This window comes from Ostrinia furnacalis, unplaced genomic scaffold (assembly GCF_004193835.3).
Source record: "Ostrinia furnacalis isolate ACB-3 unplaced genomic scaffold, ASM419383v2 OfSCF2047, whole genome shotgun sequence".
Classification (NCBI taxonomy): Eukaryota; Metazoa; Arthropoda; class Insecta; order Lepidoptera; family Crambidae; genus Ostrinia; species Ostrinia furnacalis.
Genome location: NW_021132286.1, coordinates 1561346 through 1586186, shown reverse-complemented (window position 1 = coordinate 1586186; position 24841 = coordinate 1561346). Strand labels below are relative to the sequence as shown.

At 45.2% G+C, this 24841-nt stretch overlaps 2 protein-coding genes across 7 annotated transcripts in view; one reads left to right on the top strand and one right to left on the bottom strand.

The window, feature by feature from the left end:
* Positions 1–1223: 1223 nt before the first annotated feature.
* LOC114354392 (uncharacterized) lies at positions 1224–8015 on the top strand. Its single transcript, XM_028306763.1, has 7 exons — positions 1224–1501; positions 1954–2064; positions 2336–2432; positions 2917–3068; positions 3901–4133; positions 6961–7181; positions 7764–8015. The coding sequence occupies exons 1-7, from the start codon at positions 1313–1315 to the stop codon at positions 8009–8011; spliced, it is 1251 nt and encodes a 416-aa protein (XP_028162564.1). The 5' UTR covers positions 1224–1312; the 3' UTR covers positions 8012–8015.
* Positions 8016–8151: 136 nt separating this feature from the next.
* The window catches only part of LOC114354390 (microtubule-associated protein futsch), a 71820-nt gene continuing 55130 nt past the window's right edge, over positions 8152–24841 (bottom strand). For 2 of the 6 annotated variants that reach the window (XM_028306757.1, XM_028306759.1), the window contains 8 exons: positions 20315–20413; positions 15979–16054; positions 15808–15873; positions 12323–12415; positions 12155–12248; positions 11372–11510; positions 9948–10099; positions 8152–9206 (listed from right to left, as the gene is read on the bottom strand). In XM_028306757.1, the coding sequence (XP_028162558.1) occupies positions 9083–9206; positions 9948–10099; positions 11372–11510; positions 12155–12248; positions 12323–12415; positions 15808–15873; positions 15979–16054; positions 20315–20413 (843 nt within the window). In that variant the 3' untranslated portion in view covers positions 8152–9082. Of the gene's footprint in view, positions 9207–9947; positions 10100–11371; positions 11511–11904; positions 11939–12154; positions 12249–12322; positions 12416–15807; positions 15874–15978; positions 16055–20314; positions 20414–24841 lie in introns of those variants that run through there. The other 4 variants (XR_003656018.1, XM_028306758.1, XM_028306760.1 and 1 more) reach the window with 4 other exon arrangements.

Here is a 24841-nt window from a genome sequence, read left to right as displayed (position 1 = left end):
CAAAAAGTATGATATTATGACAGTGGCCGGTGAAGATTTTGAGATATCTTTTATTTTAAGATGTTTGTACCTTGTGATTACTCATTATGTTTAAAAATGACTAAAGCCAAATATTTTATTATATTATTAACTTTCAAAAAAAGTTTATTTGTTTTGAGATGGCTGTCGCCTGTGATTTATTTTAAATATAAAAAAATACTGAAGCCAAATATATGATTTAGTATTACTTACAGTAACGAAGATCTTACTTAATTACTAAGGAATATCATGAGAATAAATCTGTCTTATTAAAATTTATTTTCATTAAACATTGTTTTATTTTGTAAGTATGGTCACCCTACAATCTAAATAGTAGTACGATGCGGCTAAACGTGGGCCGCCGTATTGAAGAACGTATCGCAATGACAATCCGCCTAAACGTTGAACCGCCGTATTACAAAACAGAGCTGTAATGTAAAATGCCTAGTGGTAATGTAAACCGGCGGATTATACAATCCGACTGCGACATATAGATGACCCACGCTGAACTGTCCCACCAAACTCAATGACAGGGGGGCGCTACCATCGTTCAACTATATGGTTTCCAACATGGCAAAAATCTAAACCAGCGATCCGGTATTGACGGTGGCGCCCCGCTGCCATAAAGTTGAACGATGGTAGCGCCCCCCTGTCATTGAGTTTGGCGGGACAGTTCAGCGTGGGTCATCTATAGTTTTATTGTAAAAAATCGAAATTTGATCGATTTAGTCGATTGTTTGTGAAAATTCAATAATATTTAATTCTCACTAATTTTCATTATTTGCGAACTGATATTACCATATAACTACACCATACTTATGTGTAAATATTAAAATGTAATTAGTTACATAAAAATTTGGAAACATTGTTTTTTTACCTTAATCGACTAAAGCAATTGAAATACTTTAGTTCATTTCGATTTATTTCACATCACTAAACATGACATATATTTTGACATTAAAAACGGATGTGTTCAATGTATAATTTATATTTTTATTTTAACTTACTCTATTATTATTTTTCTCAATTTTATTATATTCGTGAATAGTTTTATGAAATTAATATTTTATAATGGAAAGTAGAAATATTATGATTTGGTTAAAATAATATATTATTTGAAATTTTCGCCTCATGATGATTGAATGCGACAGCGACACCTGGTGGCGTTCATTTGGTACATGTTTGGCAGATTGGCAGTTTCATCTAAGACGTTCAACCATTTGCAACGGTTTTTCCATCTCAAAAACAAAAAAACACTAAATTAAACAATATGTCCCTGCAACCACAATGAAAAATGCGCAAATTTGTAGCGCTGAATTGTTTGGTGGACTACAACGACTTTGAGACCTTCCCCAGTGATGCCATTCAAAACCTAAGACAAGCCGTACTCTTCCCTTCCGTGTACAAGCCAAACATTCAGGAAGCGTTACAACGAATCAACTTTACATACCATCGGACTTGCAGCTACTCGGACCTCATACGGGTATGTTCAAAAGTATTTATTAAATTAAATTAGTTTAATAATAGATCTACCGTCATTCACCTACATAATTTAAAAAGTAACTGGTTAAATCAGTTGGTAACCTTAGATCTAAGTTGGTAACATGATAGATATTGGTAGTAGGTTAAGTAGTAATATATTATAGAAAAAGCTCATGGAGTTTTTTTTTTGCAATCGTTGAGGGTAGGTTAATATTTTCAAGATCTACCTTACCTACGAGTCGTTCTGTGCGGTGGTGTACTTATTATATTTAAATCACTCAGTGGCGTTCAAAAGTAGCTAAGAATAAAAAAATATAGAAAAACCATCTTTTGTTAATAAGCGCGGATTCGATCCGTAAGTGTCGTGGTGATTGATCGACTTTCTTTTTTGATTCTCACTCTCGATAGATGGTTGGTGGTTGGTGTATTTAAATTGTTTGTGGTGTCGCGCAGGAATGTAACGTCGTGGAAGGTGAGACGCTGCTGATGTTCTGGGGCTGCAACCGCTCCGAGAGCAGGTTCACCGTCATGTCGGCCTCGAGTTGCTCCTCTGTCCACGCGCCGGTAAGCATTTTGTCTACATTTCGATTTGGAGAATATTTGAGATATTTTGTTGTTACCTACACATGAATTGGCCGCTAGTAGGCTTCCTACTTATTCTTTGTCGATCCTACGTTTTATAATATTTCTTAGATGATCCTCCTGGTAAAACTAACGAGACTAACGAGATTACTAGCGAGATTTTTAAATGAAGGGCAATTTTTAAATGTTTACATAGGTACTTAAATACTCAAGGAATGGCTCGTTAATTCGTTATTCTGTCTGTTTGGTGCAGCCCAGCGCACAAAGCAGCATGCGCGAGCGAGAGCTGCGCTCCACGGCGCAGCAGACCGATATCAGCTGCCGCCACTCCCCCGGGATCGCCTCGCCAGGTAATCCATTTAAGACTGGTATAATTTATTGGGTTTTTTTCACCTAAATATAGCACCAATTTTTTATTTTACAAAATTGACTACATACCTTCAACTTTGGTCCTTTCGTTTGTCAGAGTTTTGTTCTGTCATTCCATAACTTCTTTGTAGGTAGGGAGGTTTTTCCCACAAGACAGACGTTGCCGTTTGGTTACAGTTTTTATTGCATGAAGAGTTTATACAGCTTTCTAGTAATTATTGTAGAAACTTCGGACTTCTTCCAACGGAGACACCCCATTTTTTGCAGGATCCCGTTTAGACACGCAAAAAACCGATGCATTCGAATTTAGAACAATTTCGATGTTTACACGATAGTCTAGTTTTGCGGGATACTGCATTAATGGATGAACTGAATCCCACAAAACTAGATGGATCCCACAAATCTAGATTGTCATGGTAACGAGCCCTGATGCTGTGGCAAAGCTCCATGACTGTGTGTCGGCAGTGTCGATGTGCTCGGCGGAGGAGGCGCGGCAGCTGCGCGCGCGCATCGCCGACTCGCTGACGTTCTCGTCGCCGGCGTCGTCGCTGCTGCCGCCCGCCGGCCGCTCCATGTCCATCCTCGGCTCCGTCTGCGCGCTGCTGCTCAACAAGCAGGTATGGACCACTAACTAACTTTCTTAGAACATAATGCTGCATAACACTTACTTAGGCCCGATTCGACCAAACTTTTATCCGAGAATCAATAAAGGCCTATTCAAACCTGAGCGATATTCGGTGCCGCTGTGGGTAGAGGTACATACCGCGCGGGTTTCGCTCAGGTATTATCAAGTATCGCGGCTAGAGCGACCTGAGCGATATTCTCTGCCGCTGTGGGTAGAGGTACATACTACGCGGGTTTCGCTCAGGTATTTAGTATCAAGTACCGCGGCTAGAGCGTTTTCTCTGCTGCAGACGGTAGCGAATACCGCTTAGGTCTGAATAGGCCTTTACTTACTCCTGGTATAACTGACACAATGACAGTTTCATTATGGGAAATATGTCAAAAGTTTACTATTGTTTGGTCCAATCCACCTTTAATTGCTTAGCAATCCTGGATCTGAACATTCCTGCTTCTTACAACCCACTGATACATTGTATTGTGATACGTTACTACTCATAATTTGATATTCTGCTTTGAGTTCTGCGCTTAGTCACGGATGTGCATGAAATTATTGTATGGCTTCTTTGATAATGACGATGACCTTAATCCAAGCTTAGCTTAAAACCAGATTTATACTACCTACCTGACGTGCACGTGTTGTGACCGTGAAGCATCTTGGTTTCATACACTAAAATGTGTTGGGTCGTGATGGCTTCTGATGTTTGCAATAAGACTAAGTATTATGAAACCAATTTCGTTATACATCACGAATTTACGACACATAACACATCAGACAAATATACGCGGCTTTTTTAAGAAAAAGACACAGCTGAAATGCTATTGCAGGGTTCGTCAGCGTGCCCCAAAGAGGTGTCTAGTTTCACGGGCAGCCGCACGTCGGACAACATCTGCCGCATCTGCTTCGGCGGCGAGTCGGCGGAGCGGCTGGTGCGGCCGTGCTCGTGCCGCGGCACCATAGCCGCCGTGCACCGCTCGTGCCTGGAGCGCTGGCTGCTGCAGGCCGCCACGTCCTACTGCGAGCTGTGCCGCCACCACTACGTCGTCACCAGGAGCCACAAGTGAGTGGTACTGCTTGGGAAGCTTTGTCAGCTGTTGAAAATATTTAGATCGAACAATCGAAATAATTTGACTAAGTTTTAATAAGCTGTAATATTTTGCTATTGATATAATAATAATATGTTGATGCACTCTTTTATGTAGGCTTAAGTTCGGCAGCAGAGTTTCACAATCTGCTCTAACAGTGACCGAGTTTCTTGCGTTGCTTCTCAGCACTGGCCCATTTATTATCCTGACTGAAGTAGTGGTAAGGTTAATACTGGGACGTGTAAAAGTGCTTTTTAGAAGTCTACTTATTTGCAAAAATAAAGGACATTTTTGATATTTTTTTGCTTGTACAGCTGTCATTAAGCCTACATAATCATTATTTCCCTACTAATATTATAATGTGAAAATAACTCTGTCTGATCGCATTCACGTTTAAACCACTGAACTGATTTTAATGAGATTTGGCATAGAGATAGTTTGAGTCCCGGGAAAGCACATAGGATAGTTTTTAACCCGGTTTTTGAAACAGGGACGTGTGCGATAAAGTTTTTCTGTGACAAACAAAATTTGACGCGGGCGAAGCCGCGGGCGGAAAGCTAGTCTTAGGAAGTTTTCTGACTTGTCGGCGCGGCAACGGCACGACATCAGCACACTTGATATACGCGGTACCGAAAGCTTACCGAGCGCTTATATTTCAATGGAGCGTTCCTGATTGGCGCGGCATGTACGGCAGCCGGTGCCGGTGCCGCACACAGACTCAATCAGGAACGCTCCATTGAAATATAGGCGCTCGGTAAGCTTTCGGTACCGCGTATGCCGAGCGTGCTGATCACTGCTGATGTCGTGCCGACAAGTCAGAAAACGGCCTTAACCGCTTGAGTCCCAGACGGCATTCATTAATGTCATAACAATGAGGGTTATNAAGCAGGTCTGGACCACTTAACTAGCCCTCGTAGAACACATGTCACTTACTTAGGCCCGATTCGAACAAACTTTTATCCGAGAATAACTCCTTATATCTGGCACAATGACAGTTTCAATATGGGAAATATGTCAAAATGTGTATTCTTGTTTGGTCGAATCCACCCTTAATTGCTTAGCAGTCCTAGATTGAACATTCCTGCTTCTTACGATCCACTGATAACAGTATTGTTATACGTTATGTATTAAGTACTTAGCTAGGTAATAATTTGATATTCAGCTTTGAGCTCTGCGCTTAGTCATGGATGTGCATGAAATTATTTTATGGCTTCTTTGATATTGACCTTAATCCAAGCTTAGCTTAAAGTCAGATTTTCCTATTACCTCACTACCTACCTACCTACCTGACGTTTTGTGATCGTGAAGCATATTTTTGGTTTCATACACTAGAATGTTCATATCGTGATGGCTTCTGACGTTTGCATTATGTATGAAACAGATTCCGACACAACACATCAGACAAATATACACGGCTTTTTTAAGAAAAAGACACAGCTGAAATGCTATTGCAGGGTTCGTCAGCGTGCCCCAAAGAGGTGTCTAGTTTCACGGGCAGCCGCACGTCGGACAACATCTGCCGCATCTGCTTCGGCGGCGAGTCGGCGGAGCGGCTGGTGCGGCCGTGCTCGTGCCGCGGCACCATCGCCGCCGTGCACCGCTCGTGCCTGGAGCGTTGGCTGCTGCAGGCCGCCACCTCCTACTGCGAGCTGTGCCGCCACCACTACGTCGTCACCAGGAGTCACAAGTGAGTGGCACTGCTTGGGAAGCTTTGGCAGCTGTTGAAAATATTTAGAGCGAACAATCGAAATAATTGACTACATTTTGTAAGCTGTAATATTTTTTCTACGCTTTGGAACTTGCGCTTCTTCTTCTCAGCATTGGCCCATTTATTATCACCAAGCAATGGTTGCGTTAATACTGGGACGTGTTGTAAAAGTTGCCTATTTGAAAAATAAATGAGTTTTTTTTGCTTCTAAAACTATCATTAAGCCTACGCCTGTCTGATTGCTTTCACGCTTAAACCACTGAACTGATTTTAATGAAATTTGACACACAGATAGTTTGAGTCCCGGGAAAGGACATAGGATATAGACTAAGAGCTGGTGATATTGGGAGCATACGCTGACAAACTTTCAGCTTTTATAAAATGACGTAGGTCTGGCGTTCACTAGCTCTTAGTCTAATAGTTTTTAACCCGGTTTTTGAAACAGGGACGTGCGCTATAAAGTTTTTCTGTGACAATCAAAATTTAAAAGCTAATTTGAAAACTAGTCTTAGGAAGTTTTCTGACTTGTCGGCGCGGCAACGGCACGACTCATCAGCACACTTGATATACGCGGTACCGAAAGCTTACCAAGCGCTTATATTTCAATGGAGCGCTCCTGAATGACGCGGCATGTACGGCAGCCGGTGCCGGTGCCGCACACAGACTCAATCAGGAACGCTCCATTGAAATATAGGCGCTCGGTAAGCTTTCGGTACCGCGTATGCCGAGCGTGGTCACTGCTGATGTCGTGCCGACAAGTCAGAAAACGGCCTTAACCGCTTGAGTCCCAGACGGCATTCATTAATGTCATAACAATGAGGGCTAACGTTTTTATACTTAACAGTTGGCACCCCTGGCGATTGACAGGACCTTACTCTACAGAGGCGCCATCTTGATGAGTGCAAATGCGATAGTCCTCCCACCACTTTAGCACTCACCAGATGGTGCCACTGTAGGTATTCGCTACTTGCAAGTGACAGGACCTTACTCTACAGTGGCGCAAACTGGTGAGCGCTAAAACGATAGCCCTCATTGATTATCTATTGTGTCTAGATTCGCTGGCCTTGAAGGACTACATAAGCCGGTGGTTGCAGATGGTCGTGGATGCGGTCGATGGCGGAGTGGGCGTGGTCGGGGCGCGGGCGCGCTCTGGCCGCCGACTTGTGGCGCGGCGCGGCGCTGGGCGCGGCCAGCGTGCTGGGCACGGCGCGCGCGCTGCACGCCTGCGACGCCGTGCTCCAAGCGGGCGCCCGGCGCGGGGGCGGCGCCGCGCTCGCCGCCAACCTCTTCTCCTCGCTGCTCATCGGCATCATTGGTGAGGGCATGCGGCCATCCCGGCCTGTAGTCAGCGGCAAATAGTTCGCGACAGGTCTTTTTCTTTGGAATAAACTAACTTTTTGGTAACTTTGAGTATCACAAAACTATTTGAAGCTGACTGTACTACTTATTCATCATCATCTGCCATTACATCAAGTGTTGCTTAGTTTTTTATAATTGTTTTTTCAAATTGATTGTGCAGTTTAGGAGCCTGTTGTGAACGTTTTGATGCTTTCATCGCATTGTAATTGAAATATGGATTAAGGAAAAGAAATGTACTAATTTGTATAGATAGTTGATCAGAAAAGTTAAGGATGGGCGATTTTGCCTCGAGCTGATTCAAGGAGGGGTAATAAAAGTGAAATGATATTTATCATTAGCAGATCAACGCTTGCAATCCGCCAGTGTGGCAAGGCCCTAAAAGTTATGGATATTCTCAAGCTTAAGCTAATTTGCCTCTTTCGTTCATATGGCTGCTAGCATGTTTTTTTGAGTGCCTATGCTTATGATCTGGTTTTTCAGAATTTCAGATATTCAAGAAAAATTATTTATCACTCCAGTTTAGTCTGTTTCACCGCAGGCGCCCTGAACGGGCTGCTGACGACGTGGATGCTGCTGAAGATCCAGGAGCACCAGCTGTCGTGGCGCGCCTGGCGCGACTCCACGCTGCACGTGCGCGTGGCGCTCGGCGACTCCCCGCGCGCGTCCGCCGCCACGCTCGTGGCACCCCGTGACGTCACGTCGCCCGCCGCCACCGCCGACCGCGCCACCAACGTCGCCGACCCCTTCATGGTCGCGCTGCCCTACCCGCTGTTCCCGGACCCTTAGCGACCGTGTTNACCGTGTCGCGACATGACGGCGGGATACGTCTGCTTCCTGGCGACGTCGACCGCGTGCTTCCTTCTTCTCTTCTCGGTGGTCGTGGTGCGACACTGGACGCGGCCGCAGGCAGAATGAAACGCAGGATCCATTGTTAATCATATTTATTTCATTATCGATATAAATTAACATAATAATAATATCAATTTCATAAAAGTCAGTAGGCGATTATTTCAAGCTGTTATTATTGTCAAATGTAATAGTAGTCCAGTAGCGGATATGAAAATTGTTAATGATTCGTAATAAACGTCGGTACTTTGCGTACTCTGAGTGCGGATACGACTTCCTTATGAATTATAAGAAAAAGCGATCCCGAAGAAATGAATAGCGAAAGTACGCGTATAAAATCTACAGACTATAACCTGAGTCGATCGGTACGGTTAGTCAACTTACGAGCTAATATAAAAGAAATCACATACATCTTGAGATTATACAATAAATAGGAGGACTTATACGAGACTGCGCTTGGAGAAACGACGAGTCGGGCGGACGCGACGATAAACATCTGACAAATAACAAACAAACAATATCAACAACATACGCTCTTTGGACGCCGCGACGCACTCCCGATAACGATACACTTTGTGACTTTAGCGTTCAACTACTGCGACCTAGCCGGCGCTGGCGGGACCACGCCGCACTTCGGAAATACACCAGCCGCCATAGTCGGCTTCTGACGCCGACTATTCTAAATGATCAAACAATTTGGCATATGGACTGCAATCGTCCTTAAAACAAAGCAACCAGAAGCAGAATATGGTGATAATAATAATATACTGAAACTGTTACTTTCCACAGGTTTAGTTCTATACTCTTATAGAAATAACGTAAACTTCAGTTACAGTTTTGACTAGTGAAACCAATCGGTAGAAATAGCTTTATCAGATTACCAGAGGTTAACAAAAGTAACAGTTTCTAGTTTAGCCCGTTCACTTTAGAATTGAACAGTGAACGTGTTAAACTTCCAGACAACGATCAGCTGGTATCGAGGGTTGAAGTGCGGCGTGGTCGGACGGTGCTTCAGTTGTGGTCCTTGAAGCGGCGGTGGATGGCCTGCACGTACGTGAACACGCACTTCCAGTCCGGCTTGCGCATGGCCACCATGTCGTCCACGTCTAGCAGCGGGTAGATGCCCGCCTTCTCACTGCAACGAGGAGAACAACATTAGCTTTCAAACGTTAGGGTAGTCAGGAGGTCAGCGTCAAACAGTTCATGACACCCAAAGTGGCCAAAAAGTTGACAACACAACCTTATTTCAATGTAACAAAAACGTGTTGCGAACTTTTTGACCATTTTGGGTGTCACGATTACGAACTATTTGACGCTGACTGTACTAGGATATTCAATGTCCACGCTCGCTCTGGCTACAAAATGTATCTCATAGTTAGATGTATCACGTGGCCCAAGCCTGTTACAAATAGGGATTGTTAGTTTGTTTTAGGGGGTTGGATAATTAATGTTGTCAGGATATTTATCTTCTCATTTCTTTCCAAACTTAGGAACCAAACGATTTGCGATCGCTTACGGAAAATCTAATAGCAAATCTTTTACATGGACAATTTTTTTGTGAACTCTCATCAACTCCGGTTGATGGAAAAGGGAAGCATGCGATCGAGGTACACTATGCTTATGAAGTTACTAGCTTTTGCCCGCGGTTTCACCCGCGTGAAATTTAGTATGTCACATATCGTCATAAATTATAGCCTATAATGTTAATCTGGGTTATAAACAGTAATACTGTAAAGTTTCAACAAAATCCGTTCAGTAGTTTTTGCGTGAAAGAGTAACAAACATCCAGACATCCGAACATCCAGACATCATGACATCCAAACTTTCGCATTTATAATATTAGTAGGATTAGTAGGAAGTAGGATCGTGTACTCACTCAGCAATTTTGAAGGCGAGCGTAAAGTTGTGGCGGCGCTTGTCGGGCGTGAGCGCGGCGTAGTCGAAGGCGTCGGGCAGGAAGTGGTGCAGCAGCGCGCAGAACGCCAGCCCGTCCGCCCAGCTCGTCGAGAAGTTCTCCAGCTTCACATTCTGTCCCAACGACAATGTTCACACGTTACTCTAATATTTTACACATTTTTGGGGGAATTCCTGATTTATACCTGATACTCTGTTTCTATTTTTGTTTCTTTAGGCGTTTTAATATTATTTATTTTTTATTCACGTTATCTTGTAAAAAATCTAAAGCTACTATTTACATAAAACACAAAAACGTAAGATATTAAGATTATATTTTACAAATATTGAAATAGTATCTACATTATGTTTTATCTTACATACAATCACAAAGACAACTACTGCTACCTTATTAATTAACAAACATAACATGTTTAATTTACATTGTATAAATGCGAAATTACAGGTGTCTAGTGCATTACAACCGTGTCTCTAAAGGAACTAGGTGACACAATCGAATATCTAGTGGTTGGGTGTTCGATTTCTTAACGTTTGTGGCATTATTTACAGTTCTCTTTGTAAAGTACACTTCAGTTATTATCACGAAAACTCATGCATTATATTTCATTTCATGTAGTCACACACTTCGAGTAAAATATCTAAAATCAACACATGCTAAAGTTAATAAAAAAAAACGGTTGACTGTTAATTATTTATGTCAAAATTCACTCTTCCATCTTCAGGTGGCCGTTATTGTTTAATGTAAATATTATAAACATGTAATTTATAGCACATACTTAAATATTTATTTCATGTTATCATACAAAATTATGATATTACATAAGTTGGTAACGTGATGATAATGTGAAGAAGTAATATTTTGTATTATTGTTAAATAATATAATGTATTACGTATAGGATATATACAGAAAATAGCGTAGGCAAAATGAAGCGTCAGGAGAAGCGGTGTAACTTAGTGGTGGTGACGTCAGCCGTGTTAATGTCGCGCGGCCCTCATGCTGCAGCACCGGCGACGCGCTAACACCCGATACATCCGTGCGCCCGTACACTTACACTGATGCACATTTTTCTTGTAACTATGTACAGAAGAATATATACTACATTGACATCATTGATCTCAGTTATGGTTATTGCCAAATAACAATTTAATAGAAAAATGCACATCAGTCATTGAAATGTTTTGAAACACCCCAATAAGTTCATATTTCAGGATCAAATAAGCTTGAAAGTGTTGTTCAATGGAAATCTATTCAACGTTGCAACATTATTGTGATTTACAGATTCGGTGTACATCGACGACATACTACTGGAAAGTGCGGAGTCTATGTACACAGGTGCAGTAAACGTAGTGGGGCGTTGCGTGTGCAGGACGGTTGTGAAGTGTACCTCGTAGTCCCGGGTCTTGTCGCGACACCACTGCAGCAACCGTTCTTTAATAGTGAGGGCGCTGGCTTGCAGCGCGGGGTCCGTGAACTTGAAGTACGGCTGCGACGGAGAGCCCGGGCTCTGCGGAGTCTTGGGCGAGCTACAACCGGGGGCTCAGGTTAGTCGGGCGCTCGCTGCCGGCTCGTACTCGTTAGTCCCGCGGCTCGCTCGGCGCGATTGTCAGTATTAGGTGCGCTGTCATGTCGAGTGCCTGACGCGTGTGCGAGTTATGGACGCGATGTCAATCACTGGTTATTTACAAGTAACGAGTGCTGCGTCATGTCATGTCGTTTGCTACGTTTTAGCCGAGCAGTCGATTGGAATGAACACGATGCCTTTATAGAACAAGCATATACGTGTGAGTATGTAGTTGAGTTTTTAGTTATGTTTGCATCCATTGCAGGTATATACTTATTCTCGTATGAGTAAGACAACGTTGTAATGAAGCGACTATTGTACTGGTTATAAAGATTATACTGATTTTTAATATTTACTTGTTTTATCCCTTATTCGTATCCAGAGATATCGCTGCCAAAATAAATAAATATATGTATTATACTAAATATGAAGCAGAAAGATGGAATAATAAATATTTGTTTATTATATTGGTACTAACTCGTAATAATTTGTCTTCGTATTTACTAAGTACATATTATATTCTTTAGTTTTGATTTTAGTGTATTTTAATGTTTACTCGTAAACCAATAATTTCTCGGGATCGCGGTCGGTTGGAACTAAACTTACTTGGGACTGTTGGTGGAATTTTGCTTCTCAAGCTGACGGAACTTGGCGAACGGCGACACGGGCTTCGGTGCCGGCCGGCTCATGCTCTCGATCACTGAAACATCATCACCATTAATATCACGGAGTCAACGTTACAGATAATAACTATTCTTAAATGCGAAATTTTACCTTTCGAAGACTTAGTAGTGGTACTACTGCTAACAGTTTTTTCAGACGAGTCCCTCCTCACGCTCGATGTCACAGTGGTTACTTCTTCTTCCTCTGCAAACGGAAAAAAATCATAAATTTCTCAGTCGCGACGAGATCGGCGCTAACACTAAACTCTGAACACTAGGAAAACGAGTAGCAAGACATACAGATGATACTTATAAGCTATTAGTCAAAATAACACTGTTATAGGAATCGGTGAAATGAATACGGATGTAACACATATGTACAACGACACGGGGGAGGCTCGGCCGCGGGGCGGGGCATGCGGCGTGCGGACACGGCTCGGGCGCGACACAAGCGACAGACCCACACACACACGACTCACGCGCGTCTCGCTCGTCTCCGTCCTAACTAGTGGAATGTGCGCGGGCGCTACGCGAGCGCCGACACCAGGTCCTCGAACGCGTCGTCGGCGTTGCTCTCGTCGAGGAACTGCAGCTCCGCCACCGTCGGCATCGTGCGGCTGCGGCCCAGCGAGTAGGCCTGCGGCGCCGGCCGGCCGCGGCGCTGCGCCGGCGCCCGGGCCGCCTGCCCGCCGAAGTACGCCTCCACGGTCCTCTTCTTCTCCGTGAGCTCGTCGCGCGCGATGCCGCCCTCGAACAGCTTCGGCACGGCCAGCAGGTGCATGGACTTGGCGCGCGCGACCACCTTGCGAGGGGACGCGGCCGGCGAGCGCTCGGCCAGCTGGCTCCACGAGCCGGAGCGGCTGAGCGGGCTGGAGGCGCCGGAGCCGCCGGACAGCACGGACTCGCGGGACGCGGCGAGCGGGCTGCGCGGGCCCGCCGGGGACGGGAAGCTCTCGGGCTCGACGGGGGGCGGGCGGGGCTTTGGGGGCGCGTGCTGGGGGGAGGGGCCGGTCTGTACAGGGACCCGTACCTGACTCCTGGCGGCCTCGCGCTTTTTCCGCTCTACGTGGGCCGCGTCGCGTTTCGGAAAGGAGACTCTGTCGAGCGCGCCCTTGAGGCTGTCGCGGCGCGCGTCGTCGTGGCGCGTGCGCACGCCGGCCGTGATGGTGGCGGCGCCGCGCACGGGCCCGCGCATGACGCGCGTCTCCACGCTGCCGTGCTCCGTGGTGGGCCCGTCGTCGAGCGGGCCCGCGTGCCCGTTCTGGGCCGGGCCCTGGCCCGCGCGGGGGCTGGCTCGCGCGCGGTGGGCGGGCGGGGCGCCGCGGTCGGGCTCGTTCATGACGACGTCGGGCAGGTAGTCGACCTTGTGCGCGCGCGCCTTCTCGATGTCGGGCGTCTGCTGCAGCGGCACGAAGGTGGACACGTCGGCGGGCGTGTAGTCGGTGACGGTGTAGGCGGGCGGCGCGGGCTCGCGCTCGGCGGGCTCCGCGTGCCCGTTGGTCGTCGGCTCGTGGCGAGCTCGCTCCCGAATTTGTCTCTCGTAAAACTCGATCTGCAGTTTCTGCGCGTCGACTTTGGGCACGAACGGGGCGGACCCGGCGTAGGGTTTGGCGTCGTCCACTTTCCTCACGAGCTCCGGGGCGGCGAGGTGGTTCTGGCTCGGAATGGTCTTCACGGGGTAGCTTTGGACCTGCGGGGGCGCGTGAGTCGGCGGCGTGGGGAGGTTGGGTATGTACGGTCTCTCGCTGTAAGCGGGCGGGGCGATCGGCGGCGGCGGCGGGGATTCATATTTATTGAAAACGTTATTGACGACTCTCCTGGGCCGGTCGTTTTCGGGCACGGCCCAGGGCACGCTCTGGACGGGCGGGCTGGCGACCGTCGGGTGGCCCGTGCCGTTGTAGGCGGGGGGAGGCGGCTCCGTGGTCGGGGACGCCGCGCTGTTCAGCACCGAGGGCGGACTCCACACGTGGGCCGGGGCGCTCGTGGGCGACGTGATTTTGGCGGGCGGTTTGAACGCCGACATCGGGGCGTGCGAGAATTGGTTGACCGGGATCGGTTTCGCGACGAAGGGTTTGACGACGACGGGCCTCGTGGGGGACTGCGGCACGGGCGGCGGGAGCGGCGCGCGCGGCTCCCGGCGCTCGGCCGTCCACGGCGGCTTGACGGCGTTGTTGTTGGTGACGTCGGCGAGGAAGCGGCGCGGGCGCGGCGCGGAGGGCGAGGGCGACTCGTCCGCCGCCCGCCAGAAGCGCCGCGCCGACGACGAGCTCGACGATCGACTGTGGGTGTCCCGCTCGCGGCTTTCGAACGCGTGTTTGATGTTCCCGAATCGACTGCTCCAGTTCGATTGGCCGTTGACGGTCACCTGATTCTCCTCGTTTTTACGCATGAACGCGACGAATTTCCTATCGTTCTCCGTTTGAGGTTGAAACTTGGGCACCGCGGGGCCGCGCGCGTCGTCGTCGGTGTCGCTGTCCAGCTTGTAGCCGCCGAGCGGGCGGCCGATGTCGATCGTGTTCGCGCGCTTCATGCGACTCCGCTTGTTGTTGCTGAATCTGTTGAGAGGTTTCGAGATCTCCTCGGCCGGGGACGGAGGTGCTGCAAAATTGTAAGTCGGGGGGAGAGGCTTGTACAGGGGCGCGCGCACCCTGGGCTCGTCCCGGACCACCGGTTTCTGGGTGACGGTCGGCGCGGCCACCGGAGGAGGTGACCTTCGACGCTCCGGGACCCGTCGCGGATAAACCGGGGCGGCCTCGCGCGCTTGCGCGTCAAATTTAGTGGCGATGGCGGCTATGCCACTTTTGGCATCGGACGCGCGACGCAACGCCTTTTGGAAGGGAATCTGTGGTTGTTGCAAAGGTTGCGGTTGTTGCAGAGGTTGCGGTTGTTGCAGAGGTTGCGGTTGTTGCAGAGGCTGCGATTGCTGCGGTGGCTGCGGCGGTTGCGGGAGCGGTTGCTGCGGCCGCTGAACCGGTTGAGTTTGGCCTCCGTCCGCGATCGAGTGCCTAAAGAAGTCCGGCCTGCGCGGGGCCGGCGCCCGGCGCTCCACGACCCGCGCGTCCCTGCTGACCCGCGGGGGGTCGACGAAGCTCGCCGAGTGCTGGATCGGCGCCGGCTTCTGCCGCGAGGCGACCGCGTCGTGGAAGCTGACGTCCTCGTCGACGCTCGGCTTGCGCTCGGGCGTGCGCGGCTGGCTGGAGGCCTCCGAGGCGCCGCTGGAGGCGGGCTCGGGCTCGGGCTCGAGCTCGGGCGCCCCCAGCGCGAGCGCGTCGCGGTCCACGAGGCGGCGCGCCTGCGCGAGCTCCTCGTGCGTGACGCCGACGGTGTGTCGTGCGGCGCGGCTGCGGCGGCGCGGGCGGCGGCGGCAGCCGTCCAGGCGGTCGGCGGCCTGCAGCGCGTCCTCGAGGCGGTCGGCCAGCGCCAGCAGCGCGCGCGCCTGCGGGTGGTCGGCGGGCGGCGCGAGCGCGGCGCGCAGGCGGGCCAGCGAGCGGCGCACGTCGGCGACCACGTCGGCGCCGGCCGCGCCCAGCCCGGCCAGCAGGCGCGAGCCGCCGCCGCCCAGCAGCCCCTGCAGCAGCGGGAGGAGGAGGGACTCACCGCGCGCGTCGCCGTCCGCGGGCTCGCCGGCCGCCGCCAGCGCCTCCGTCACGGCGCTCGCGCACGCTGCGGACGTACGGGTGTTGTTAGAAAGTGCATTCGTTTAACACGACGATACATTGGTGACTGATCGATAGAGATCATTCGGCATCATTATGGGCGAAGACTCACCTTCTTGTTCAGCCATGAGGTTGCGGATGCGCGCGCGTATTCGACGACGCTGCTCGTAGTCGGTGCACTCGTCCAACTGAAACGCGAATTAGCACCGATATAATGTTAATTATTTTAAAAATAAAATGAGAATCAATTGATTCAAATGTGTTTGATTATTTAAAAACAATCACCATCACATTAGCTTTTATCCCCCGATATTGATTCAACATTGTACAATACTCTCCCGTCTCAAGTGTTCTGTGTTAGTGAAATTCACTACGTCGATAAAGAAAGCTTTGGAGCGCTAATAACGCAATAACTAACAAGTATTGAAGTGGTCAATATATCACACGTAACGAGAAATGACTGGCGATTAATTTAACTCGGATATTTCGGATTGAGCCGTGCGTGCGCGCGGCGCGCGGAGTGACCACGTTTTGGCGCAGCCTCTCCTCACATTCACATTGTTTGTCATTGTAACCGCTTTCTACTAGATAATCCGCTTTGCGTCTATGATGCTAAAGTCCCAAATCAGTTGCGATCGTGTTTGCCTGTGCGTACAAGCATTGCGGCAGTGCCGGAAGTGGACACGCGGAAGTGAACTGCCCTAAATCACTTTTCATTAATTGTCATCTGACCTGCTCCAGTATCCATTCAAATTGATAGTCATTATTGTGAATTACTAATGGTAATCTGATCCAAATTGCACAGCATACGAATTAGGAGTTCATAGTTTCTATAATGATTATTTCATTGACTTTTAAGAACAGAGCCTAATTAAATTAACAATAACGTCACATATGAACAGAGATTCTCTTCAACCAACATGTCATATTGTCTACCGTCAAACATGAAATCATTCATCACAATTGGATTGGATGTTACAAATCATAGGTAATACAATTAATAATGTATTTTTCCCAAATGTGTCCTCCGAGCCCTAGTGGTGTCCCGGCGGCGCGCGCGCAGTTCCCACGCTGTCGCCGGCAGATTACCCGCCATTACGTGCGGGCCCAGTCCACAGGCGGGCAGCGAAATTATTCAAAAGGGAAAATAAAGGCCGAAAACTTTAGATATTATTCAATCAAACGATGAAAGAGCTGAAGCCTTCCAATAAGAAGTTAGCGAGACTCTGACCAATGAAATTGGCTAGCTAGGTAAGGTTGATGCGGGAAAAGCCTGGATGCGGGCAGCGCAGGACCGTTCATTGTGGAAAACCTTGGGGGAGGCCTTTGTCCAGCAGTGGACGTCATTTGGCTGAAACGAGGTAAGGTTGGTCAATTTGATGGTTATTTTGTTTATTATCATGTCTCTTTGTGGGATAGGGGAGACTGGGTACGGTTGAAACAAAGGACGGTTGAAACAAACAAATATCTCGTAAACGGTTTCGCGAGGAGTTAGAGGTCCTAGGGGAAAAAGAAGCGGACAACAGGTCCGAACACGAATTTAATGCCTAAAACTTCCTAACGCGTTGACGTTGTGTGCAAAACGCCATATTGTTTTTTACTACCCAAAACTAAGTATTTTTCTTCAGACATTAACGCTTATACTACCTGTTCTTTTTATGTGAATGTATCGAGTGTGCGTTTGCGATTAAAATGAATCTTGTAGAATAAGGTCCAGTAACTATTTTTAATGTGTTATCATTAGTGTCGAAACTATAAAGTATATTTTACCAAAAGTGGGGTTGGGGACGGTTGAAACATTTTTTGTGGGTACGGTTGAAACAGAAAATTTATTAATGTTTATTTTTTGTAGATACCGAGAGTTTGGGTAAGGAATATTTCCAGAAAGGAAATTGACTTAGTAAAGCATAAGAGGAGGTAAAAGCTGGAGGTTCACTGCGGAAAGCGGCGGAAAAGGATAGTTTGAAAACAAAAAAAGATTTTCGTTAACTTTATTCAGAATGTTAATATTATTTTATTATTAATGTTTATTAGGTTTGGAAATATCGTTTAGTTAATCATATTTCTGTTATTTTTTTAAATGTTTACTACTTATCAAAGGCTAATTAATGTTTTAGAAATATTAAATACTTAGACTGATTAATGTCGTCATGTGGTAACATAATTTTAATATTCGTAGTATTAATGATAAATAAAACACGTTTTATTAGTACTTTTTGTATTATTTGTATGTATTTCAATAGATTCCAATCGCTGTTTCAACCGCCCCTGGCATGGGGACGGTTGAAACAAAATTTCTTTTTTTTTAAATTTCGTATATTTCTATGAATAGTAACCCGGGAACTATAATGATACAGCCATATCATAGCTAAAACTTCAAATTTCAATTTCACGTATCGTAATCGTCACTTGGTTATTAAACAACAAAATTATAGACAATTAAAGCAAAATTGTTTCAACCGTACCCAGTCTCCCCTACTTGAGACACCATATTTAACAGACAAACAGTGAGCGATCTTATTTTTCGCTTTCTCGTTATTATACGTGTCGATTGCAGGTACCGCCACCGCTTTCGACATAAGTACGAGTATTTGTGTAGTACAATTAGAATAGAATAGAATAGAATACCTTTATTCAGCATTAACATTTATGTGCATGCATACATGTACAGGGGTTAAATATTACTGAGCCATGCTGAAAAGGCGCCCGCTCAGCGAAAATCGTGACATGACACACACAAGTCGTCAAGTCACGAAGCTGGTTTTCAGCGGGTACCAACATGGGGGTTATTATGTTGTTGGTCGCTGCCTCTTTAGACTCGGGCCGCCGGTCGTCAGCCGGACAACTTGTAGCAGCCTCGGGCAGGTGTCTCGGCGTCAGCCACACGGCTAATCGCCGCGCGCCCTGTGGTTTCTCACTTGGCTAATTTATAAACGCTGAGAACGAGTTTCAGCTTGTCTTGTGTCAATTTATAGGTCTAGCTGGATCACGAACGGAATAACGATAATAATTTTCCAGGTTTTAGAGTTAACATACGCTTTTTTTAGAAGGTCTTTGTTAAGTTGCATGCAAGTGTTGCGTTTCAGAAGATGGTATTACGTCAAAATGCTACATAGGTCGCTAGGCTCCCCAGATTTCTTTCCCATTGTCTTACGAAGCGTCGCGAACGGACACGCAAGTCGCAACATAACGGCATGACGCGCGGCGCTGTAACCGCGTTAGACACGGCCGCACGCGCAACTACGTAACGTGTAACGCATGCAGTGGGCTTGCTTGTTGCTGCGACTAGCGCATCACATTGACAACAATCAATCACATCTTAAACATACCTGAATACCTCTAGTTAATAAGCTGATAATACCTCTACGTGACTACAAATAGACTAAGAAGGTATATCACTTACTTAAGTATACCCATGTGAAATGAAATGAATATTTATTCGTGAATATCGGTCGTAAGTTCGTATGAAATATGTTTTCCTTTAGAACAAACTACCCCACAATCGTTTCGAGCATGATATTTAAGGCTACCACACGTAAATACGTTGTGGTCGTAGCACTCTTAATTTCACCATGATGGTGCCGTACGCGCTGCGGTGTGAGCCGGATGAGCCGGGGACGTCCATCGGCGAAGCCCAATGAAGTTTTCTCACAGCAAACTTGATAATCATTGCTGGTAATATTATTTGATTAGGCCATTTGACGTATTTCAGAGCAATTCTAGTCATACTTCAACCTGTTGACAGCCATACCTTTATTAATCACATACTTAGTTGTATGTAATTTATGTAAAGCACCTAAGTCAATAAATATTATTTGATTAACATTCGGTATGTAGATACGGTTCAATATTGGAATGCAATGTCGTAATAAGCATAGGAGCATGTGAGCTCATATGAGCATACTAAATTTCATATAACGAAAGTGAGAGCAATGAGTGGTCAATTACATCAAAGTTCAATGACTCTGATGAGCGGTTGGTTCTTTAGTAAAAATCAATTTCAATTTGGCTAGTCAAATATGTGACGTCATAGATGGACAGAATGATAAAACATTGGACCGTATAAATTTTAGGTTGATGGCAAATAAATACGAAAAGTAAACAGTTGGCAGACCATCAGGAAGTGGGTCAATGATAAAGAAGAAAACTGTAATAAACAATGAGGGTTTTCGCGAATGAAAGATCCGCTAGATGGCGGGACGTGGATGTGGGGTCTGACTGCTGCGTGATTGGTGGATTTAGACATATCTGTCAATGTCATGTCAAAAATAACCAATCATGCAGCATTTGGACCTCGCGTCCACGTATTGCTATCCGGCGGATTTTTCATTAACGAAAACCCTCATTGCCGCCGAATGGGATCGAACAAACCTGGATAGCTCAAGGGACAGCTAATCTAACTGTGGATGGATGATGTCAATAATGGTGATGATGATGAAGACACTCACGAGTTTCCTCAAGACGCGCTCGTCCCAGCACTGCTCGAGGTCGAACTCCTCGACGCTGCGGGTGCTGCTGACCTTGCCGCCGCTGCTGCGGACTGTCTCCTGCGGGACAAGCAAAAGGACTTGGTTAGCACAGGAACTGGACAACATGAAACTAAAAGGTTAGAGAATGCTTCTTACAAACGAACTCACAATCTTACATCCTACTTTACTTCTTTGTAATAATGTTAGTACTTAAAAAGACTGACAAATAATTTGTTTGTGTTCTAGACTAAGAAGACTAAACTATGATTCCTGTAATCGAACCATATTAGAATCTTTTGACACTCATGGAAAATTCAAGAAAAAAAGGTTGAACAGATGAAAGTATCGTCAATCTTACGCGAGCCAAAGTATTGTTTGGTTACTGTTTACATAGATCATCATGTTCCCAAAAATATACGGCACATTTTCCCATCATGACATCAGCATGCGAACGTTAAGAAATCATCGAGTTTCACGCATCTATTTCAGGCAACTATCGTAGTGGAAAAGACCTTGTCGGAGCGCGCCCTTCCTCTGGCACTCTCTTTTATTTTTAAATAATTGGAAAACCCTTGAAAAACTCTTCAAGTGTAAATGTCGGCTTTATCTTTTTTATGAGCATCATTATTAGAAACTAAATTTTATACTCAATACTTTCTTGAAAATATAGAGATCTTTAGGATCGGCGGCTCCATATTTTGACAGAATGAGAATCTGAATGGACAATTAAATAAGTATCGTTATATTATTATTTAGTTTAATGTACCTAGAGAGCCAATTTTGGAGCTAAATAAGACATTCATCGTTATAATTTGGTATTGTCTATCTAGGATATATGTATCTCTTGTAGCTCCAGCGGTGTCTAACCACAGTGTAAGGTTTATCCAGTCTACGAAGGCCTGTGGTAATGCGGTTTTGAATTGAGGCCGGCAATACTCGATATTGCTATTCGATTCCGGTCGAGATCCAATTTTTCTTGAGCCGACGCAATAAGTAAAGCAATAAATTCTAAATCTCCTGAGATCTAAAACTCACACTACGAGTTTATTATTATTTGTAGTTATTTTTGTAAACATTTGCAGATATCGAGACTTGCAGTCAAGGTCAGTGTCGAGCTAATTTAATGTTACACAAGTTATATCACTGCAATAACAAATAGACCGCAGCTGAGGTTCGCCATTTTTCTGTGTGGGAGGGTAATCGCCGAACATCCAATAAATATACGTCATAGATAGAAAAGATCAGTCGCCTCTGAGAAAAAGTGCGTGTCCTTCACTAGACTATAANGCAAAAGGTCTTGGTTAGCACAGGAACTGGACAACATGAAACTAAAAGGCCAAAGAACGCTTCAAGAACGCTTCTTACAAACGAACTCACAATCTTACATCCTACTTTACCTCTTTATAATAATGTTAGAGACTATGTCAAATAATGGATTGTTGTTTGAACTTAAAAGCTTAAACTATGATTGCTGTAACGTCGAATCTTAGAGAATTTTTTAACACTCATTACATGGGAAATTCAAGAAAAGGGGTTGAACAGATGAAGGTCGTTAATATCTTGCGCGAGCCAAAGTATTGTTTGGTTACTGTTTACATAGAACATCGTGTTCCTAAAAATATACGGCACATTGTCCCATCATGACATCAGCATGCGAACGTTAAGAAATCATCGAGTTTCACGCGTCTATTTCAGGCAACTATCGTAGTGGAAAAGACCTTGTCGGAGCGCCCTTCCTCTGGCACTCTCTTTTATTTTTAAATAATTGGAAAACCCTTGAAAAACTCTTCAAGTGTGTGGTAAATGTCAGCTTTAACATTTTTATGAGCATCATTATTAGAAACTACATTTTATAGTGCGCTACTTTCTTGAAAATATAGAGATCTTTAGGATCGACGGCTCCTCTTGCTTATTATTTATTATCTGATATTTTGACAGAATGAGAATCTGAATGGACATTTAAATAAGAATCTTCATATTATTATTTAGTTTAATGTACCTAGAGAGCCAATTTTGGAGTATATCAAAATAAGACATTCATCGTTATGATTTGGTATTGTCTATCTAGGATATGTATGTATCTGTTGTAGCTCCAGCGGTGTCTAACCACAGTGTAAGGTTTATCCAGTCTACGAAGGCTTGTGGTAATGCGGTTTTGAATTGAGGTCGGCAATACTCGATATTGCTATTCGATTCCGGTCGAGATCCAATTTTTCTTGAGTCGACGCAATAAAGCAATAAATAAGCCCCACAGATAAACATGCTTCTAAATCTCCTGAGATCTAAAAATCACACTACGAGTTTATTATTATTTGTATGTAGTTATTTTTGTAAACATTTGCAGTTATCGAGACTTTTAGTCAAGGTCAGTGCCGAGCTAATTTAATGTTACACAAGTTATATCACTGCAATAACAAATAGACCGCAGCTGAGGTTCGCCATTTTTCCGTGTGGGAGGGTAATCGCCGAAAATCCAATAAATATACGTCACAGATAGAAAAGATCAGTCGCCTCTGAGAAGAAGTTCGTGTCCTTCGGAATTGAAAACAAATAGTTTAATACGAACCACGTTTATTTAACTGCACCAAAAATCTAATGCCAGATCTAGGCCGGCTTTCTTTTCCAAAGGACTTGATTGAAAAGCTTTCTTATTCGTCACTCAAATGGGTTATCTGTTCTCCAAGGGCTACGCCCGCATCTCATCGGCCTTCCAGTACAAATATACTACGGTACTGCTAGTTGTAGATTTTTATTACTTTTGCGAATAAATCTCGCGTCGGTCTGGTTTCATGGCTGACGGAGCTTCCTGGTCAGTTAATGGACTTTCTGGTCAATGAAAGATGTTCAAGTATAAATATAACTTTATGAGAATCTCGTAAATCGCAGCCGTACGCGTGTTTCTGACGTTATAAAAGTTTAGAGAATTAGAGAAAACTGGTTTCATTTGGTTGGTTATAAAATGTCGATGGCAATAGAAAATAACTGAACGATTTCAGGGTTTAGATTACAAGTTTTTGCTTTGAACTCGTTGAATCAATTTAAAAATTGGGTGTGTCTGGCGCATTAGGGACGACCTATTTTTTCCATCAATGGTAGTGTGATGAATGAGCCCATTGATATTGCTGAAGTTGCGCACGAGTGGTTGCGTCTACATTATAATTTGACGCCAATTTGTCGACGCGCTTGTGTAATCAATTCGTCGTATGATGATAGCCTTTCATTGATTTTTTATAGGTTCGTTATTGTAAGATTGTATTAGTTACGAAACGAAAAAATTAAAATGACCTTTTCAAACTTAGCACAGATTTGATTTTTAACTTTAGTTGCATCTATGGTTGCCCACTGCTGTAGGTATATCTGTCACCGTAAAATTGTAAATTCCGTCAGATTATAATCTGACGTAGTTAAATTACAATCGAACCTAACCTAACCCTCTGTTAGTTTACAATCTAACGCGTTATATTATAAACTGACAGAGTTCACAATTTCACGTTGACATATCGACTGGTCTTTCAATAGATATTCAGCGGATTAGAAACAGACACTAATAGCAAAGGTACAGATCCTAAATGCAGTTCAAGATCAAGCGCCATGCTGGTGTAATCGCGGCGGCTATTTAGCGGATGCAGCGTGAGCGGACCCGGGCGCTGGACGCACGCCAGCCCGGAAACACTCTTAGCTGGAACTGTGTCCTTTGCTTGCTGTTAGGTTCTTTCATGGTGACAAAAATGAAATAATACAATCTAACTCGTATCTGTTTTTTGTGATCAAATAGGTAAGTGTTATGAATATTCTCTACATATCCAAACAAAATCTGACATCAGGATTGTGTTCTGATCTCAGATGTTGCCACCCAGTTGTTTATTTTGCTTCTCTACCTTTCCACTTTCTGATGAGTATTGCTTAAATAGAAAACACCTTTATGAACATGTCTTTGGGCATCACTGTATGTTAATTACGTTCTTCGTTAAACAGCTTTGTCATCCTGAAGTGTTTGAGGAAGCATTAGTTCGACAAATATTTAGCATGTCATCAACGCACTGCTAGCAAACGATGGACCGTGTATTGTTATTTGCAGTTAATGCTATTAATGTTCAACGTCGTAGGTTTTGTAACATGAAGTTTTATTGAATGGAATGCAAGCTGCATTTGGACATAAAGACAGAAATGCGGATGAGTAATCCCGTCCGCTGTGGTCTTATTGCATTCAAAGGAGTCCCATTTTAAACTCGTTGCACTTGTACAAAGTAGCGTCCAGTTTCTAATGTGATGTGAAGAAACTTTTAACGGCGCGGTTGAAGTGAAAAGCCTTATGGATTGAGNGCCACTGGCACTTCCCAAGGTACTGGTTGTGGCTAATGGGTTCCCAGTAGCGTAGGTTAGTACCTACTACATGTTAATGTGCCACATGAGCGATAAAGGGTTATGGTTTGTTGGAGGAAAGTTGAGGTTACTGGGTACAAGCTCCAGAATATTTTTGTGGCAGGTTGGTAAAAGGATTGACGT

Excerpts from the sequence above, each read along its gene's own strand:
- LOC114354392 (XM_028306763.1), top strand. The coding sequence starts at position 1,313 with ATGCGCAAATTTGTAGCGCTGAATTGTTTGGTGGACTACAACGACTTT. Across the intron at positions 1,502-1,953 it reads GCTACTCGGACCTCATACGG|GAATGTAACGTCGTGGAAGG; the intron begins GTATGTTCAAAA and ends GGTGTCGCGCAG. Across the intron at positions 4,134-6,960 it reads GTCGTCACCAGGAGCCACAA|ATGGTCGTGGATGCGGTCGA; the intron begins GTGAGTGGTACT and ends CGGTGGTTGCAG.